Source organism: Chelmon rostratus, chromosome 1 (assembly GCF_017976325.1).
Source record: "Chelmon rostratus isolate fCheRos1 chromosome 1, fCheRos1.pri, whole genome shotgun sequence".
Lineage (NCBI taxonomy): Eukaryota > Metazoa > Chordata > Actinopteri > Chaetodontiformes > Chaetodontidae > Chelmon > Chelmon rostratus.
This window is the reverse complement of record NC_055658.1, coordinates 28,911,192-28,932,456: the sequence shown is the minus strand read 5'-3', so window position 1 is coordinate 28,932,456 and position 21,265 is coordinate 28,911,192. Positions and strand designations below refer to the sequence as shown.

General features: G+C 43.1%; 1 protein-coding gene across 2 annotated transcripts in view; it reads left to right on the top strand.

Moving 5' to 3' along the window:
- The window catches only part of uacab (uveal autoantigen with coiled-coil domains and ankyrin repeats b), a 45,537-nt gene extending 24,590 nt beyond the window's left edge, over positions 1–20,947 (top strand). For both annotated transcript variants that reach the window (XM_041937362.1, XM_041937371.1), the window contains exons 3-19: positions 3,604–3,692; positions 5,147–5,211; positions 6,827–6,884; positions 7,042–7,112; positions 7,531–7,637; positions 8,390–8,571; positions 9,221–9,258; positions 9,721–9,777; positions 10,001–10,108; positions 10,498–10,530; positions 11,397–11,489; positions 12,599–12,629; positions 12,737–12,786; positions 13,149–15,863; positions 16,144–16,296; positions 17,277–17,342; positions 18,342–20,947. In XM_041937362.1, coding sequence (XP_041793296.1) covers positions 3,604–3,692; positions 5,147–5,211; positions 6,827–6,884; positions 7,042–7,112; positions 7,531–7,637; positions 8,390–8,571; positions 9,221–9,258; positions 9,721–9,777; positions 10,001–10,108; positions 10,498–10,530; positions 11,397–11,489; positions 12,599–12,629; positions 12,737–12,786; positions 13,149–15,863; positions 16,144–16,296; positions 17,277–17,342; positions 18,342–18,413 — 3,988 coding nt within the window. In that variant the 3' untranslated portion in view covers positions 18,414–20,947. The remainder of the gene's footprint in view (positions 1–3,603; positions 3,693–5,146; positions 5,212–6,826; positions 6,885–7,041; positions 7,113–7,530; positions 7,638–8,389; positions 8,572–9,220; positions 9,259–9,720; positions 9,778–10,000; positions 10,109–10,497; positions 10,531–11,396; positions 11,490–12,598; positions 12,630–12,736; positions 12,787–13,148; positions 15,864–16,143; positions 16,297–17,276; positions 17,343–18,341) is intronic.
- Positions 20,948–21,265: the final 318 nt, after the last annotated feature.

Below are 21,265 nucleotides of genomic sequence, written 5' to 3'. Positions count from 1 at the left end.
TTCATGCACGCGTGGTTTCTTGTTGGTTTGCTGTTGTATGTATCTACTATCCCTTCCTCAATATCTAAAATGCTGAGCATCACAAATTCCCAACATTGCAGTGGTCTCCTCACTGCACATTCCTGTCTCTGTTCCCAGATAAGAAAGAGATGGGAATTCCTTAACCGTTAGCTCACTCTTGCTCAAAAATAGGTTTTTTAGAAACATCAGTGGTAATTCTCCCTGTGTGACCCTCAAAAAAAAGAAGAAAAAAAAAGCCTGCCCCTTGTGGCTAATGTTGCACATTCAGCTTTATACGTCCATCCAGCTGTCCTGCATATGAAAGGCATCACAGTTCCATATTATTATGTGTCCATTTTTCTATCCACAAATTCCCCTTTTAGTGTCCATCTGACCGGAGGTCAGTGTGGGAGTTGGTATAAAGAATGTTTGTGGCCGCTGAAGGCTTGACCACATTGGCCAGAGGCTGTTTATGTAGTCCCCACAGGAAATGACTCCCTGCAAATTCAGATCAGATCCACTGTGGTGTTTGCAACACCAACTAATACATGTAGGCCCAGCTGCAGGCTGTTATCAGGATCAGCTGACATGTTGAAGGACCATGTTTTATGTGGTAAGGTTTTTCAGTGGGAACTGAAGAAGCAGTGGATGAACAGAAAGCTAAGACGGGCAGAAATGGAAGGTGCAGCGGGAAAAAAATTGGGTCAACCAAGCTGAAATATGTACAAGGAATTTTCTGCGTCTTGACCATCGAAGACCAGAGCTATTTCAGGCATCTCATGCAGACCTTTATCTTGGTCCTATTCATGATCATAATGCCCAGCCGCAGAAGGCAATGCGTTGGGCTCTTTAAAAAAGCAGGTACTTTGTTTTCTTCACAAATGTCACCAGATTCCAACACCAACATTTTGGGAGGCCTGGCGCCCTCAGTTTAATCCCAGATATATGAAGAAGTCTCCGGTCTCTGGTCTGTGCTTCAGGTTTATTTTAACAAAGCTTTGTTTTAGTATATAACTATGGAGCACCAGATCCCAGAAGCAGAAGTGTTGAGTATTCTCAGCAGTGTGTGAAATTCTCTTGTGGCACCATTGCAAAGACGGGTGACTGAATACATGCATGCGTGTGAATAAACAGAATTATACACACAACCTGATAAATGCCTGCTCTCATAATAAGGTGCTAGAATTTGGCAGAACTAAATCTGGATCTGTGGCTGCCAATTTTGCAGTCACGGACTGTAGAGGCCGTCGTACACAAACACGCTCACGCTCATCATTCAGTGATCCCCCGCAGGGTGGGCAGACCAGAACTAGATAGCTGTAAAATCAACACATCACCTGAACCGAACATTTATGGAGGGCGAGTCATGCTTATGGCAAGCCTACCCAAAACAAAAGTGAGCCACAATCGCAGCTCTGCAAGTCTGCTTTTAGTGCAGCGGGCCACACACAGACCAACACGTGTCTGTGGCTCTCCGGCCAACAAAGGAATGTCGAATAGCGATCCCTTGTAATCATGGACCTCCGTGGGGAAACTAATTACAAACCGTTACCCCAGATATATAATTTGGTGTGCCCTGGATTAGCCTCCCCATGTTCAGCTAATGAATTCACTTCTGCCTGCTCTGTTGCGGCTTCCAGCTGAGTAAACAGTTGACATCTCTGCTCTGGCACAAGCTGGATCCCATGGTGAGCTGCGCCCACCCATCACACCTGCTGAGTCTGTGCAGTTGTGATAGCTGGCTGACGAGGGCGTCGCGGCAAAATATGCCCATGTGACAGCGCACCGCTCGAGACAAGCACTCGCTTGGCCCTGCGGCACGAAACTGGCACTGACTAAAGATACTGCTGCGTGCCCATTGTTTGTCATAGTCAGCAGGAATGATATGCTCAGGTGTCAATCAATAGCTGGATCTGCAGGATATTGAGCCTGATTTTACGACAGATCGAGAACAGACTGAGGTTGTACAGTTTTTGTCTTTGGAATTGAAAAGACAGTTTAGGTTTTAATTCACGTGGACCGCATTTGCAACACTGCGCACATACTTTCAGTCTTTGTCGACTTGCATGTCTTGATCAGGTTTTTCTGAGCCACCACGCAGCCCTTGCCATTCATTTTGTTATCATACAAAATCAACGTGCACAGACTTGAATCTTGCCTGAGATTGGTAATCTACAGAACATGGAAGAATTTGGAGCTGCTGCAGCCACAGTTTTAGCTGTTTGACTGCCTTTAGAGACACACATCATCATATATGGCTCAGCTACCAGCAGGTTCTCTCTGGTTTACTCTTCCCTGTCCACTCTCTAAAAATAGCAACCATATCCTGCAGGCTGTCAACCTGAAAGTTGCCCAAGGAGCAGGTGTAAAGATGAAATGACATAGCTTTAATGTCCTCTCTTAAAGCCAGATCCATTTGTGCCAGAATTCATCTCTAACCCTTTTACTTAGATCTCCAGCTGGGTGAGCAGTTTACATCTCCACAAGTCTGTGTGTGTGCGGTCAGTAGCTGTTTTGTCAGTTTCTCAGTTTTTGTTTCGTCTTAGCTTAGCTTGCAAACGCATGATTTTAATCCACTCACTGTCGCGTGACTTGTCATGAGGAAATCTTCTACCCCGGCTCAAGTGTGACGTTTTATATTTTTGACTTTGTTTAGAAGCATTCCTTCAGTACCCGCTGTAAAATGCTGCGGCTCATGAACTTGGCAAGTCACATCTCTTATATCCCCCTAACTCGGATAGCTCTGGTCTGCTTCCTGTCTGCTGTTTGCTCCCAGAGGTCAGGACCCACCACTGCTCCCCCGAGAACCAGCATCTCCTGGCCATCAACACGGCTTTTAATACCCGCGCCAGTGTTGAGGTGACAGCCGAGCTGTCTCCTTGGCAGATACCTCGGGGTTAGTGTATAAACAGGTTCATGTGGCTTGATGGGTGACAGACTGAGATTGGTTTACACACAAGTGCTTTGCAGACTTTCATGGCTAGTGGCGGCAGTGCTGCTGTGGGTTAAACCAGAGAAGGGGAACAGGAATGTTTCCAGTCAAAAGTGATGATTAATGACATGTTAGACGTGCAGCGGGAAACTGCTTAATTGTGTAGGCAAGTAAAAAGGAAATATGCAACTTTTGTGACAGATACATACGAAAAGAACTTTGACATAACAGTTTCAAGGTTCATTTAATAGCTGTTCAGGGGCTTTCAGTCAAACCACAGGGTCCTATTTAGCAGGTTTTTGCCCTCTTGTCATTGATGTGTAGATGCTCAAATTAACTTTTTTGTCCTCCTCCATGTTGGCTGAAACATTGAATTTCACAGTTTAAACTGCAATTTCCAGTGTCAAGAATAAACTTTAATAAACACACCATGAGGTTTCTTGTTATTTGCTTTGAGATTGCAGATCTCACTGGTTGCAAGGAGCCAGGTGTCTATTTGCAGTCCCTCTCTTGACAAGTTTCACCCTCACCTCCCTTCTCTTTACACCCTATCATTTTTTCCACTTGCCCTTCTCCACTGCATGCTGTCTACTCTTTGCCACCTCCCTCTGTCTCATGCCCCGTGTGAGTCCCTGCCTTCATCTTTCTCTGCCTCTCTTCTTGTTTCCCAGGTTTCATTTGGCTGCGACGCGAGGACACCTAGACTGTCTCAATCTCATCCTGGGACACAGTGTTGATGTCACAGCAACCGATGCCACCGGTGAGTTCAGGTTGGATGAAAGCAGGACCTGGAGCTGTTTTTTAATTTTTTTGTCCAACCCCATTACATGTCAGTGAGTAGACTAATTATTAAAAGGCTCTTTGCAGTGTAATGTAATACAATTTCAACAAGACCAGACATTTGACAGTTATAGGAGGACATACAGTAGGTATGATGTCATTTCCATGTTATCACATTAGCAATTAGAACTGCTACAATTAATCGATTAGTCGATTGCTAACTATTTTGATAATCAATTAATCACTTTAGTCATTTTTCAGGCAAAACTGTCAAATATTTACAGGTTCCACCTTCTTAAATGACATAATTTGCTGCTTTTCATTATTATTTATGATGGTAAATAAAGAGTCTTTGTGTTTTTTTGGACAAAAGAAGCAATTTGGAAATTGTGATGAGCATTTTACACAATTTCTTTTTATTTTGTTTTTACATTTTATAGACTAAACAGTTATCAGTATGTTATCGCCATATTTTAAATCTCATCAATTTCAAATCAGTTACCCATATTGTAGGTTCTTCATAAGGATTGCATGACTAACTGACCAATGATATATTGATAAAAAGAAATCTAAATCTGTCAATAGAAGTTAAGCTCTTCAGTGTCAACAGTCAGCCAGTTAAGAAAAGATTAAGTAGTTTAAGAAATCGATTTTTATGCCAGCAGGTATAGTTTCAACAAAGTAAAAGAATCAATACTAAATTCATTATGCCTTTTCAGATAAGACACTGGAAATGTACTGAAGTATTAATTAATAGTTTCCAGTTTGGTAGGCCTGAACAAACTCTGGTGTCACTGGACTAGCAAATCCTGCAGGTTTGTCAGGGCACTACTGAGCGACAGTGCGTTAACATGTGCTATAAGGGGAGAATAATAGTCCCGGCACATAAAGAGCAGCCAGGCGCATATTCTGCATGTTGTAATACAGCATTGCTGTTTTAATTCATAATTACCCCTTGGTGATCCATTGTAACTGATGAAATTACTTACTATACAGGCTGCCTATTCAGATGACACAACATAGTTTTATGTCAAGCTGCGACTCGCTAATTGACTCATTAGGATCAAACCTTGTGTTTTACAAACCTGCTTTACCAGCTGAGACGAGCTCAAAGTGATGCACTGATTGATCTCATGGTGCCTGTTTTGCTGCATCTGCAGTGGCACATGTGCAGTTATTTTATTTTATTATTTTTATGATTATAACATCAGCAGAATGATCGACAGAGTGACTTATACTGGCTGCTTGACACAGGATAATGTTCTCTTCTGGCACCTGTTATGACGTAGTGATCCAGGTGGGGGTCATACGTGTAGCATAGCGATAACTGCACATTGTGGTATTTGGCTGTAAAAAAATATATATAAACAGCACATGCAAACTTTAGATTGTGAATGTACGTCATTTTCTGATTGCTGCATTGATCACTTTCAGGTAAAAATGCTCTTCATCTGTCTTCAAGAAATGGACATTCTCTGTGTGTGCAGAAACTCTTGCAGGTAGAGTACAGTCGTCCTCTCTGTACCTGACTGATATTAACTCCTGTGAGAAAATGTGCCAAATTACAAGATTACATGTCATATTAGATTCTTTGCATTTCTTTTTTTTTTAGTTATTTATAATTCTATGTGGCTCGTGTTGGTGTGTTGTGCATCTACACACTCTGCTGTATGCAGCTTCCCAGTCACTGGCCAGTCAGAGCAGTTTCCCTTTCAGCTCCTTTAAATAATTATTGCCGAACAGCTCTGGCAGCTGAGCCCGCTCCGTATCGGTCAACAGTGGGCCCTGTTGAGTCACCATGACCCACTGGAGGATTTATGTGTTTACAATGAGGGGGTTATCTCTGCAATATTGTGCTCTCATAGTGTCGTAGCCCCCCCCGCCGCCCCCTTCTCGCTCGCGCATGGCAGTGATCTAACGGAGGTCGCGGCTGTTGGCAGGGGGTTGTCAGCGGTGTTGACAAGCCGGCCCTCCTGCAAACCTGCCGTCCATTCTTGGTGCCGTCATCACACCAGACATAGCAGCTGGACGCCAACACCCGCCACCCCCACCACCTCCACTATCTCCCTCCGTCAGCCCAAACCCTCAAGGTATAGGATATCCCCCCTCCATGCTCTACCGTCAGCACCCCCACCCCCACCCCCACCCCCACCCCCACCCCCCTTAGCTTTGTCATTTGAGCGTGCTGCTAATTTTTGGCTCTTGTTGCTAGAGAGAGTTGGGTTTTTATAGTGGGAGCCAGAGCTCGCTGGCAAGCTTACCCAGCAACATCAGGCCCCTGTTAGCATTGAGTCCTCAAGGCTTCATAGCAGGCCCTCATCACCACAGCAGTACAGTCACTGGTGTCCAACCAGCTGACTGACTGTAGAGGCGTCACAAGCACAGCGCCAGTTAGCCTAAAGTGACCTGCCGCTGGTGTCCCTCAGGCTCCGCTGCCCGCCACTGGAAATAAATGATTTTGAGACAGATCTGATGCAAGACGAGCAGGAGTCTTTCCTCTATTTAAATAGTCGTCCGAATTTTGCATCTTTGTAAAATAGCCCTCTGCTCCCCATCACTAACTTCACTGAATTGTTAAATCAGATTATTTTTAGTTCTTCTAGCATCGAATAGCAGAACAATCCGGCTCAAGGTCAAATACTTAATCAAATCAAGCAACTGCATTATTCACCCAGAGAAATATGTCGTATTAAGCGTAATGAGTTGGCTACGTATGCCATATTGCAGAGAGCCAACCGCTAGTGGGTATAAGTGACTCAACACCAGCATCATATCCAGGAACATTTAGTGCTTTGAAGGATGGTGCTGTGCCTCGTACTCTCCCACAAGCCCGATTCCAAAAAAGTTTAGACGCCGTGTAAAACATAAATAAAACAGAATGTGATAATTTGCGAACCACTTTTGACACATACTCAACTGAAAACTGTACAAACAGCAAAGTTGTCATTCCAAAAACAGATGGATGACGACCTGTCAGTCTATTCAGTCTATCTGGGTGGTTTTCTCAGCACAGACTTGCGTTCCCCCACAAACCATCTTCATATTTCAGCACGAGTGATATGATTTGCTTCACCTGATTCTTTTGTGCCAAACCGTGTTTATGTTGTTTTACAGCACAACTGTCCGGTTGGAAATGTGGACCTACAAGGAAGAACAGCTCTACATGATGCTGGTAAGACTGATTGAAGGCTCTACTGTATTTTTAATTGCATCAAGGATCCACATGTCCACATGAATCCATGTCAACCCAGGTCCATGCTGCTGCCAGAGCTTTTCAGAGTTAAATGGGATGAAATGATGGCAGCTGTTTCTGCTGTTTTTCTCCACAGTCATGGCAGGTTGCCCCTCCAGCGTGAAACTTCTGTGTGACACCGGGGCTTCTGTGAACGCCACTGATTTTGTGAGAATTTATATTTCACTTCATTTCACACGTCATGGTCTAATGTATTGTCTGTGAAGATTCTCAATCATCCAGGCCTCAGGGTCTTTATTGTGCTCATTTTCCATCTGTTTAGTGATCATTGTGACAAAGCGTATTAGTCTGCCTGCTCCATAAATGCTGTTTTCTTGTCAGTGACAGTCAGTGCATGTACAGTCAGTTTGAGCAGCACAAAAAGGTACTCACTAAATCTTAATTTAGTCCACTTGAGTGAGCACGCTGTGTTTGGGATTACTCTTGGCCTTTTTTTAACTGTGCGACGAGCGACAAATTGATTCTTTGGACTGGACTTTATCGACTGTATTGTGTTGGAGCTGTGTGATTTTGTGGATGGATGAGCCTTTCTGTATTTATCGGTACGTCTCTGGTTTTCCTCCAGGATGGCAGGACACCTCTGGTGCTGGCAACCCAGATGTGTCACCCACGCATCTGTCAGCTGCTGCTGGAGCGAGGGGCTGATATCACCGTCCGGGACAAACAAAACAAGTAATGAGACATTAGCCCTCATGGAGTTTGTTCTTGGAAGAGTTTGGCAGATTTTCATAATTGGGAATTTGGTTGCTCACAAAAGGCAGCTTTTAACAGATGTTGATGACAGAACAAGTCACGTGTTAGCATTTCTGTTGATTTCCTTTCCTACAAGACCAAGAAGTACATCAAAAAAGGTGTTTTGTCCGGCTTGGCTTGCAAAGGGAACTATACAAACGTTTTAACAAAACCAGGGATAGGCAGGTGGTAAATACCAGTAAAAATAGAAAATAAAAGGAGAAGCGCTCTCAATTTTGAAAAGGAGATGCTCAAAATTACAACAAATAAGATGTCACGGTTTATTTGCAGTACGCTGTGGATGTTGTTTTTCTGTATATGAATGGTAGGGGCCTAAAGATGCATAAAATTTAAGGTTTAATTCCAAATGTTGCAGTAGCGTCATGATTTCATACATTTCAAATAGAGCCATAAAGTCATATCAGTGTAATACAAGTTTGTTCTGACTTATTTATTGTGGCTTCTAAGCAGCATTTGTAACACAAGGCAAAAACAACTAAAAATCGACTACATGTTGTGACAAACACAGGATGACTCACAGCACTGAATTATTCACCAGTTGTCGAACAAAACACAGAGAATTATTTATGCCACGTGTAGATCCGAGCCTCATGTTCAGGGACGCGGTTGTTTCACAGCAAGTTCGTGGCGACGTGTCCTCGCTCATAAACTGTCTTTGTTGACCCCCGCAGGACAGCGCTGATCTTGGGCTGCGAGTACGGCTGTAAGGACGCGGTGGAGGTGCTGCTGAAGAGCGGCATAGACGTGAAGGCGGTCGACGGCTTGGGTCACGACGCATTTCACTACGCCCGCCTCAGCAAGAGCCCGGAGCTCGTTGCGATGGTCAAAAGTTACCTCGACAAAGCCACCAGAGGTCAGATGGCAAAACACATAAAAGAATCCTGTCACCGTTTGTTTGGAATAAGTACCAGTAGAGCACAATCGGCACGAACAATGATGGTGACAGCTCAGGAGCAGGCAGTGCTGTTCGTCGCCCAGGAGCTGCTGTGTCTGTCGTGCAGTTTTAAAATCCACTTAAAGCTGAGAGTCTTGAACATCACTTCAACATTTGATTCAAAAAAGATCATCTACATGATTTACATGTAGCGCAACAAGTGTGTAGACGTTTACTTAAAAATATTATCATAAATTTTGTATTTTAAGTATTATTTCAGTCAGTCGATGACTCCTATAGTGGCACATTTTGACTACACTTGTATGTCAAAACCACAACACATGCAGGCAAAAACAGCAAATCCCCTGATGTTGTTTTTCTTTAATTTCACTGGCTTGTTAATATATTTCACCACAGAGTGTATAATTGTAGCCGCCTTTAGCCACAGCTTTGATTCTCAGGATTATTTCCTGATTCCATATTTCATTTGCTTTTATTTTTCTTGTTTGCGTTCCTTGAACATGTTCTCAAGGAAGAGCGTTCAGATAACATACCTGTTCTATCTTTTTTTTCAGATCTATGGCTGATAAATGAAATCTGAACTTGCTGTTTTCTCATTTTGTTACAGATAAAGAGGCTGCAAAGATAGAACAGTGGAAGCGACAGGTAATCCTGCAGCATTCACACCATCCATTACACCTCACCAACACCGTGGAGCAGCTGTTATTCTCCACTGTACTTTACATATTTTAGAGAACATTCGTGCCATTTGTGTAGCCACAGTCCCTTTGTTAAAAGATGGCAAAGGTCAAAGCTGCTTTCATCGCAAAGCCTTTGTTGACATTATTCAGTCAGAATCCTTTCTGTCCTCCATTCAAATGCTAAGACACTTTGAAGCCTGTGGTGTAAAAACACCCTCAAGATTCTGCATTTTCCTCAGTTCTTCCCCTCACTGACTTGGTGCTGTTTAGTTCAGCTGTGTCGTATTTCTGCACCTGTAAAGCACTCAGACGTACGTGACTGCCATCTAGTGATCGTCAGTGAGAGTTGTTCCATACGCTTACATAGCCTGTGGTAATGTTATATCTTCAAAACATGGTTGTAAAAAAGATCCTGTGTTATCGGCAGCATTCGGTGGAGCGGTCAGAGGCAGCTGAGGCCAGCAGAAGGGATCAGATCATACATGTAAGTGCTGCAGCTCCAGTTTCCACATATACATATTCACTTTGCATCATTAACAAGCAACTTTCATGACATTCAAAGATTGTTTGCTTGAATAAGTCAATCATCAAGACATCCATATCCATAAAGTACAGCTGAATTATTAGTTCTGCCGTGCTCAGTAATGGGATCATGATTATTTTATGTTTGTAAGATTTATGGTTTTATGTGTGGATGTGTGTTTTAGGACTTGGAGAGGCAGAATGAGACCCTGCAGGAAAGTCTCAGGAACTACCACCAGGAGCAAAGAGCCCTGTTAGATAAGGTCAACATGCTACAGCAACAGCTCACACAGGTAAACAACACAACCACACAGCAAGAGCTACTGAGCTCGATAAAAAAAAAAAAACTGTACAGCACGGCGAAGAAGGCAAGCAGCCTGCATATATAAGGCAAATAAGATAATAAAAACTGACCTGAGTCGCGCTGTCTTGACCTTGTATCATAGTTCTGCTAAGATAATAAAGGTAATATGTGATTTTAGGAAATGTTTTACCATTTCTGACCTCACGTGCTTCTGATGGCTTTCTTTGAAATGCTACATTAAGCTTCAGCGATGCCTTAAATGTACCTGCCAGAACAATGTCCAACACTGAAATTCAATTAAATGAATTTTAGTGATATATTGTTATTTATGAATCTCTCAGTTGACTGTATATATGATCTTTTTTTTCCATCCTGCAGGAAAAAATAACTGTTGAAGACACTCAAAAAGAGGTACGAAAGCAACCTGTTTGTAAGAATGATCATCAGCATGCCACTATCATACAGCATTAGCAGTCATGAGTGCAGTTTACAGACAGTCTCAAGTTACTGTGACCTTCTGAAACCAGAGAATCAGAGCAGATGAAAGCCTGGGAATGATTTTGGAGGATATTGCTGGTGCTGTATCAACACAGAACTGCACATGTGAAAGAGAAGGAAAGGGAAAAGGAAGGCTTCACAGTCTGAAATGCCACTTGACTGTGACTTAATAGTACTGGCTAACATCCTTCAAGCTCCACACACATTCAGGAGTTGAGGTCAAGTGCTGTGGCACTTCAAACCTTTGCAACTTCCTGAAACAAATCTACAAAAGAAATTCCACAGTTCCACTGTTTTAGTCTTGTTGTGCAAGTTAGTAAAGAAAGACCAGCAAAAACTAAACTCTCAGTTCTCAAAGAGCTACTCTCCTATTAAAGCTTGTCTGTGAAAAGCTTTTAATATATTCTGCTGCTGGAACAGCTTCACTGTGACAAAAGCACATACTGCAGAACACTGAATAATTTAGCAGGTATGTGGAGTTTTTTAAAAGGCCCAAGCAGCTCACAGTATGTACAAGTCCTTAACAAATGATGTGTGGCATCTGAGCATCTATGTACAAATATTGATTTTTATAAGATTTAAATGCATTTTTCAATACTATCAGTTCAGTTAAGATGTTTGTATTCCCTTTGATAAATGATATAAATAAACTGTTCTTGGAAGTGAACCCAGACCCCCGCTGTGTTCCCATCATTCAATCAGTCATTTATTCATCTTAAAGTGTCTGTTTCCCTTTTGCTTGACTAACTCATGCCTTTGCTTTTCTTCTATCAAATCAGAAGGAGCAGCTGAAGGTGTTGCTCAGTGCCAAAGAAAGAGAGGACGGGGCTCGAGGCCTCGAGACTGTCAAGGTCCAGCTCCGGAGTACTTTGGTCAGTGACCATATACATATCTGATTTCTACTTTGAGACTTAAATCCTCTTAGTTCAAAAGTATTTGGGTGTGATATATTTGATATTAAGTGTTTCTCAAGCTGTGATTTATATTTTATTGTCCTGAGAGATCAGGTTTCAATAAGTCTGAAAGTTTTAAAATTCAGTCCTTTGTTAGTATACATACACTCAGTTGCAAGTTAATTAGTTACACCTGCCTGAAGCTAATGCAGTCTAATACAACTTTCATGAAGGTTTGTGTTTTAAATTCTTTTAGAGAGGTGTTGATTTAACTGTGTGGACATTTTGGAGGAGGATTTATATATAAAATGTTATTTTATCCAGGGAGGGTAGGCTGAATAACAGCACTTCTTCTCTCTATAATGCAGTACATGCAATACAGTTCAAGAACACCACTAAGTACATCCTCCAAACGACAGTTTCAACAAAAACTGAACATTATAACCTTCATGAAAGTACTGAAGGATTTATTGCAGGATTGTTGTATCAGGCTGCATTACTTTTAGCTCTGTGCACTGAGTATACTGGTACCAAAGTCTATCTGCGTTAAGGAAATTAATACAGTAATACACATGAACATTAAAGTATTTTTTTTTCACAAATCAGTGCTGTTAAAGCATTCTGTATACGACCCTGATTGCAGAAATGTTGGGAAAAGTGTAAAACAAAAATATAACAGGATGTGGGACAGGAGCAGCAAAAGACTGGGAAAGATGTGGAACGCTCCAAAAACACCTGTTTGGATCATTCCACAGGTAAACAGGTTGCTTGGTAACAGGTGATAGTATCATGATTGGGTATGAAAGGAGCATCCTGGAAAGACTCAGTCGTCACAAGTGAGGATGTAGCAAGGTTCACCGCTTTGTGAGCACATCATTGGATAAAGGATGTTAATTTAGGAACACTTCCTGAAACTGTGTCAGAAACACATTTAATATGGAAATTAATGTTTTGTTTTTTTATTTGTGTTTTACATCCCAACTTTTCTGGATTCGAGGTTGTAGCATAAAAAAATGTCTTTTCCTCAGTCGAGACACCTCAGTTCAAGCATTTCTAATGAATGTGTGTGTGTCTATATGGATTCACAGGGCGACTACTCTGGGCAGTCTGTTATCAAAGGTTAGTTTCCTTCCATTTCTTGAATCATGAAGACATATTTGACACCATTATGTCAAACTTCACCAGCAAAGTATGAGTAGGTTTGAAGGTTATATTTGTCTTTGCAGGTAAAGAAAACGCTTTGGTCAAACAGGCTCACAGCCTGGACTCTGATCAGGTGAGTTTTTGTCTGTGGAATAGTTTTATTTGACTTGCAAATGTCTGAAATACAGTGTTAGTAGTGTGCCAGCAGTATGTGTCAGCAATGGTGAGCTTACAGCAGCACTTACATACACATTCAGCTGCTAATACAGTATTCAGATCCTGATTCTTTTCTTTCTTGGCTTCAGAAAAAGAAAATTATAACCTCATCAGCCTTAGGAATGAGTCAGTCTTTTGTGAATGTATTACAAAGCAGTCACACTCTATTCCGTACTCTCAAGTAAAGTGGCTGGTTTTCCATAGAAATCACTAATAGTTAATATTTTTGTCACAGTCGGTGTGTGCTTGTATCAGTAAGTTTGTTCTCTTCCTCTGCAGATGCTCCAGAATCCTGCCGTGTCGCGTTCACTGTCCAGACCTCCAGAGAAGATTCAGCCCACTGTGGGCTGGGACCTCTCCAGTGAACTGGATGCACTCCGACGTGAACACGAGGCAGTCAAGAAAAGACAACAGGCGGCGGAGGAGGAGACAGCGCGGCTTCAGTCTGCCCTGAACCGTAAAAACCGAGAGTGTCAAGAGCTCGTTCAGAGCCGAGACACCATCCAGAAGCAGGCCGACCAGCAGGTTCAAGAACTGGAGGACGCCTTGGGGGACGTCCAGAAGAGGATGCTGGATTCTGAGTGTAAGGTCAAACAACTGCAAGCCCATGTAGTTGCTGTTAAGGAACACTTAGGAGGCCAGGCTGCAGATGAACTGCGCGCCCAGCTCCAGGACGTCAAGGCCAAGTATGAAGGTGCTTCGGCTGAAGTGGGTCGCGTTCGGAACCGCCTCAAACAGAGCGAGAAGGCCTTGGAGGAGTACAAGAGCAGCGAGAGCCAGCTAGCGGCTGAAGCAGAGCGGCTGAACCAAGACCTGGAAGCTCTGTCCGCGGAAAGGGATGAACTAGCAGAAACCCTTATAGAAATGGAAACCCAGCTGAAGGAGGTCCAGACTAAACATGGCAACACAGTACCAGCTGAGAAGTTTGACAACATGAAGAACCTGCTGACCAATGCAGTTGACGAGAAGGAACGTCAGCTCGCTGAGCTGAGGGAAGACTACGATCGCGTGCTGGAGGAGGTTGCAGAGCTCCATCGAAAGCTGGACAGCCCGCCATCCCAGGGAGGATCAGGGGCGATGTCTGCAGAGGAGCAACAGAGGATACAGGCTGCCCTCGAAGAGCAGAACGCCTCATTGAAAAGGAAGCTGGTGGATTTGACTGCCAAAAGCCAGGATCTAATTCATGAGGTCGAGGAGAGCGAGGAGGAAAGAGACATACTACGAGAGCAGCTGGATGAGCTCAACAGCAGGATTGAGACTGACTTTATACCAATGAAGGACCACGAGGAAGCTCGCAGTAACATGGTAACAGCTTTGGAGGAGCTGGAAGACAAACTGGTGGAAGCCAGCGAGCGCTACGGAAAAGCAGAGGCACAAGTTCATCAGCTTCAGACCGAGAGGACCACGCTGCAGGAGAATATCAGCAGCCTCCAAAGTTCCAGCGAGGGACGCCAGAGCGACATGGATGCTCTGAGGTCTCAGAATGCCGAGCTCGTGAAGAAACTTGAACTTTTGCAGAAGAGATGCGAAGACAGAGATGAAGAGTGTTTGCAGCTGACGGCACAGAGCCAGACCCTGAAACAGAGCATGGAAGGAGAGTATGTTCCCAGACGGCAGCACGAGCAAGTGAAGATGGAGTTAAGTTCCACCTTAGAGAGTGTCAAAGCTGAGATGATGAGGTTGCAGACCAAGGAGAAAGAAAGTAAGGAAGAACTGAAGAACGTGAAAGAAGGAAACGATAAGTTGAAAGAAGAGTTGGAAAAAGTCCTGTCAGAGAATGAAAATGAATATATACACGTGAAAGAGCACAAAGCCGCCACAGACAAGCTGAGTGCTGCTGTTGCTGAGGCGGAGAACAGAGCAAACGAAGCGTCAGCGATGTACGTGTCGGCTCAGGAGGAAACAGTAAAGCTTACCCAAGAACTGAAGGCTCAGAAGAAAGAACTTGACACCATACAGGAGGCTATTCAGTCCAAGTTCATCCCACTGACAGCGGCTGAGGAAAAAGAGCGCTCTTACAGCGCCCAGGTGAAGGAGTTGACAGTCAAGCTGTTGGAAATGGAAGAGATGTATAACAAAGAAAGGTCTGCCGGGCAGAGCAACGAACAGGAGAAAGAGAAACTACAAGTCGAGATTAAATCTGTTCAACAGAGACTAGACTCTGCTCTAGTTACCAGTGAAAAGCACAAGGATGTGGAGGAAGAGTTCAAGGGTAGATTTGAGGAACTGGCTCAGGAGTTGGCCAAGTTAGAGCAGCAGCACAAGGAGGTAACGTCTCAGAAGGCTGATCTTCAAGACCAGAACGCCCTCTGCAACAGTCAGATCCAGAATCTCCAGGAGCGTCTGAAAGCAGAGTTGACTCGGATAGCAACGTATGACACGGAGCTGAAAGCCCTCCACGACGCCATGCAGCAAGCCCAGGCCGACTGCAAGAAAGCAAGAGAGGCTCAGCAGGAGGAGGCCCAGAGGGTTTGTGCCTTACAGAAAGAACTGCAGGAATGCCGCAGGGATCAGGCTGCTCTGCTGCAACAACAGGCCAAGTCCGAGGAAGCCCTGGAGGCTGAAGTCGCTAAACTTCGAATGGCCCTCCGTGAAGAGGAGGAGAACAACGCCCAGAGGGCTGAAGACGTGTCCGCCCTGCAGTCCGAGCTCCTTCAGGCCACGCAGGCTCTCGAGGAAATTCGCTACAAGGAAGACCAGATGAACCAGCTGACGAAGGAGAAGCAGCAGCTGGAGGAGGAGGCTGCCAACCTGAGCAACAAGCTGCTGAGCTTAGCCGAGGAGTGTGAAGAGGCCCGCCAGGAGTCCACAAAGGCGAGGGAGGGCGAGAGCAGGGCCAGGACAGAGATGGAGGCTGTCCAGGAGAAGGGACGTGCCATTGAAAGAGAAATTGGGGAGCTGAAAGAGAGATATGATGAGTCTCTCAGCACCATCTGTGACCTTCAGAGGAGGATCCAGACATCAGCTCAGCAGACTGAAGCCAAAGACAAGAAGGTAGTAAAACTTTGACATCGCAGTTGAATTATGAGTCAATTTTGCATTTAAAGTATGTCTGTTACAGGCAGTAAGTGTGTTGCACGATAGCTAAATGTAACTGCTTAAAGTTAAAAATGTGATGATCCACCATTGTTTTTTATGTAATATTCAGAAAGACTGTCAGATTTTTCATTTGTTTCTATTTCTGGGGATGAAATTCTTCTTTCGTTCTGTCAGGTGGTTGATGAAGTGATGAAAGATGAATGAATAATAACGTTAATATCTGTGCGTGTGTCAGATCACAGAGTTGTTGACAGATGTTGAGCGATTGAAGCAGGCTTTGAATGGTCTGTCCCAGCTGGCATATACAAGCAACGCGCCCAATAAGAGACAGACGCAGCACATTGACACACTCCAAGCCCAGATCAAGAGCCTACAGCAGCAGCTGGCTGTAAGTGGACACGCACTACATACTGAAATATGTATTACAGGAAATGATGTTAACTTATGCATATTCTGATTTGTACTTAATGAGATTTACTGCACATTAACTGTCCTTCTGTTAGTGACTGACTTAAAAACAACTTTAAGAGGCAATAACGTCTTTATTTTTAGACATTTCACTCAGTGATAGTTCCAGAGTTTTCTGACAAAGCTCTTACAGCAACATTTTAGCCTCACGATCCTGAATCTCCTTACATTAGTTCAGCAACTGAGCCTTTCCAGGATGACACTGCCATACCAATCATGATACTATTACCCGGTACTAATCAACCTGTTTACCTGAAAACAGGTAAAACAGGTGTTTTTGGAGCGTTCAGTCTTTAGTTGCTCCTGTTCCAACTTGTTTGAAACGTGTTGCTGCATCAGATTCAGATTAAGCAGATATTTACAAAAATCAATGAAGCTGATGAGCTCAAACATTAAATATACAGTCTTTTTACTGTTTGCAACTGATTATATGTAAAAAAGGATTAGCAAATTATCCCATTCTGTTTTATTTACGTTTTGCACAGCGTCTCAGCCTTTTTGGAATCAGGGATGTAGAAGAAAGCACTAACTGACATAACATCTTATATTTAACGAATGCGTTATGTGGTTGATATTTCAGTTTATTGGCTCATCAGGTAATTCATAGAATAAAACATACAAATAGTACATTCAGTGACTTATTTATAATAGTGATCAGACTGTGTGTACCTCAGTTACTTGGTGAATCAGGTAAAAAGAATTCAACATCTCTCTGCTCCTTTCATATAACATACGTGTCTTCAGATGCTTCCTAACATTTACATGTAGCTTAAGATTTAGAATAACATGGAGTTCGAATTAAGTCACTGCACCACATAAGTATTTACAGCACTAGCCAGCTGTTGAAGGCATCCACGTTAACCACTGTGTCGTCTTTCTCCCTCTCCTCTGCTCGATAAGGATGCTGAGAGGCAACACAGGGAGGTGGTTTCAATTTATCGAACTCATCTCCTCAGCGCAGCACAGGTAAGTTCATCTCTGTTGAAGGTGAGACTTGTCTCATTTTCTTCCTTAAACTCTGAACATTGTCTGCTTTGTCTCATTCCCATAAATGGTCCGAGTTAAAATAATGTAGGTTAAGAATGTATTTTAAGAATGACAAAAAGGAGCTCGCAGAGATTCAGTGTTTGGATTTGAGAGCAAAGTTTATGAAAGAATAGTGGAACTGGTGACAGGACTGTTTTTAAAAGACATGAGTGATTTCATTAAAACACACATAAAGGGCAGATTAATTCATACATTTGGCAAACCCAAAGCATCCAACATGCACTGTCAATCCTGGGCCATTCCCGTCTTGTTTAATACTTATACTAAATTTCCCTTCATGAATGTTACTGACTGGTCATAAATTTCCACCAACAGCAACAGAAAGTAATCGTGAGAAACACCGTCCAGCTTGGTGCAGAGGTGCAAACAGGAGCTCAAAGCTGCTCCAACTCACAGTGGGTCTGCCACAGCAGCTGCAGCGTGGCTCTGCTTAGCTCGCAGTCAACACTTTGGAGAGGCGAAACAGATCTCCGAAGGGTTGTTTGACACGCTGGCAGCGCACTGTAAACCAGTAAATGATCACACCGCTGCAAGCATTGAATGATATGTAGAAAACAAAGAAAAGATGTTTATGAAATCAAACGTGTTTTTTTGAATCGCGGTTTTGCTTTTCAGCCAAGTTTCAAAAACAACTTTCAGCACATCGTCACCATCCAAAAGCACGAGGGAATTCATGTGTTTACTCTTGGGTGAAATGTGTTGTCGAATGTTGACTGGAAGCCTGATTATTTGAGGAAAATGTAATGGTAGGTGTAATGGTTTGAGATCCTGTGAGAGCAGGCTGCAGATTCATTCATCAAACCTGAAAACGGCAACAAAAAACACCTGATCTGTTAACGTGAGTAATTAACGACAGAGCTGGCAGCGAGGAATATGGAACGAAGGGACTAACAGAAGCCCGTCTTGTGTTTCCCACAGGGCCACATGGATGAGGACGTCCAGGCCGCCTTGCTCCAGATCATCCGCATGAGACAGGAGTTTGTGTGTTAAAGCTTCCTCTGAAAACAAAACGCTGCCCGCTGACTCAAATTCTCCGTTCTCACGTCTCCCGCTGCAGAGTTCCCCTGCTGTGGCCCCTGTGGCCTTCCAGTGTGTGTGTGTGTGTGTGTGTGTCTGCTGAGAAATCCACGTTTTTGTAGCATAGCTGCACTTTGGTTCCCAAATAACTAAATCTGTATCTGAGTAAAAGTGAATAACTGCAGATTATTCAACTTCAGCAGAAATGCAGCAAACTAAAAATCAATTTGAAAATGCTGTTGTATCAAACTGACCTGTGAGATAATGTTGATGTAAAGATCTGCAGGAACATTTCTCCTGCAGTCTGGTATGTGACGATGCGTTCCCACACATCTCTGTCAAATCTATTATAAATGATTACGCAAATCTGTGTATTTTCATGCGGCTCTATCACAGCATGCTCAGTCACGTGGGAGCTGTTTGCAGTGGAGGTCGCTCTTTGTTGAAACGCTCAGCTGAAATGTGAAACGGACATGAACACAGACCACTTTTCACATTCCCACCTGACAGTCAGCTCTCATACGGCATGTTTTCGTGTTTAACGGCTGCGTTTGCTAGAATTTGACGGTTCACAGTTTTGCAAGTTCGTCTTTGAACAATGGTCAGGTGCCCATATGAACACTGAAAGGGGTTTCGCTTGCCTGATGCACTTCCAGTATAAGTGATAAGGGGTTAAATCCACACCTCTCATAGATGTATTGGAAGTTGATATCTGCCAGTCTTTCTAGTAAAATTCTTTGCTGTTGAGCTGCAGTGAAAGAGTGAATTTAAGACTTTGGAATACATTTTTTTCACAGAATAAGAGTGTTTTGTGATCACACAAAATCTGTTTCAGTGTACATATGAGCACGTGAGTAAGACAGACTTGAAAAATTGTGAACTTGTCCTTTAATGCAATCCTCAAATCTGTACATTGGAGGAGTTATTGGTCTCTGTAATCTGACTGTCACTGAGCAGATCCCATCCTAACATGATTCCAGTGTAAGAGATGAGGCCTCCGCAGTGGGAATTAGTCGCATCAGGTGGGAGTTTGTGTGTTCAGACAGTGTTTCCCTGCTGAGGCGCAACAAAAAGAGTCAATTCTGTACCCACATCTCTTACATTGGAATACATTATTAGGATATCCTGTCAGGTCCAGAAGAAGGGATCAGCTTCCAGTAACTCTCGAGTGTACATACGGGCATCTGAGCATCGTTTTAAGACAGACTTGAACCTGTCCTTGTTCATGTCAGTGGTCACACTTCAGCTGCTTTCTTGAGACTGTATTCATTTTGTGTGAGTTGTCATCTTCTGGAGGTCCAAACTAGCACATGTGTTTTCAGAATAACACCAAATACCAAAGACCTGACGAGGGTAAAATCATCCAAATCTAAAACTACTCGCCGTTTTGGTATATGGTAGATAGTTATGTGACAGATTTGACAGTCCTGTCACTCTTACAGTCTGGTTACATCAGTCCGGTTTGTGCTGGATTTGAGTCATGTGGGTGTGAAGTGGAGATCTCTTGCTGTGTCCGACAGTTTGCAGTGGCACGTCGTCCTTTTTGTTGAAACCAGAGTGTCCTCTAGTGGTGAGACTTGGCTGGCCAAGTTGATAGAAATTGTAATAGTCAGTGTGGCCCAGGGGTAGGCAGTAGTTGTTTTTGGAAGCTGTAATATCTGCATGCTTGGATTCAACACCAGGGAGGATTATTAGGAATCGTACATGTAGTTGAGAGAGTATGAAATGTGGATGGAAAGCACAATTGTCAAAGCTTTAGCTGCTAATATCTGTTGCTCTGCATCACTAAATTCAAACCAAACCCCTTTAAAAGACAGCAAACGTCCCAGCTGAGGCTCGACTGGATATAAAACCTGTTTTATGCAGCAGTGAACTTTGCACCTCTCCTAGAACAAGGGTTGCGTACCCCTGAGCCCGCTCTTTGTGACTCTTGATGGTGTAGTGTAGTGGTGTTGTGATTGTTGAGCGAGTCTCGTATGCCTTTACACTGATATATTTTTCATAGCTTTGTACTACTTTAATTACTGTACTACAGTGTGACAATTCTGATATTCAGCAGGTCTGGAAGTAGAACGGCACAGAACACGTTCAGGGTAACATTTACCGTAGGATGCCATTTGATAAGAATAGAACAGATTCTTTTATTTATGTGGATAGACAAACTCTTTAGTTTATTGAAGCACTCCTGTCTTTGCCTTTCAGCGAACACATCTTACCAAGTGAACCTGCTCGCTCTCTGTTTTTATATTTTGGCCAAAAACTCTGTTTTTAACGTTTAAAAAAGAATACCTCCTGCATTTTGTTATGCAGACGTTAGGGATTAACACTAACTTTTATGAATATTTCTTTCTGTCTTCCCTCTACGGTTTACATAGACTATAAATTGCATCCAGTTAAATCTCCAAATAAATATTCTGTATACCAATCTGTTTAAATTGGTTGTTTTCTTTGGCAATAATATTTGTGTTTGTGAATCAGTAATACAAAATCAATAAAAGTGCCTAACATAGAAAACTAAATCTTTGCTCTGTGTATTTTGTCATATTACAGTATAAGAAATGTCTGCAGCTTTTAGCCACACTAGCAGTGTGATCCAGACTGAAATACCTCGGCAACTATTGGATGGATTGCCACGAAATGTTGGACAGACTGAATCTTACAGCCTGTGATAATCTCCTGACTTTTTCCTCTAGCGCCATCAGTAGGTCAAAGTTTTCGTTTATACTGTGAAATATTGAATATCTAATCAATGGATTGCTACAAAATTTTGTACTCATGATCTCCAGACAATGTATTTTAATGACTCAAATGCGCCACCATCTGGT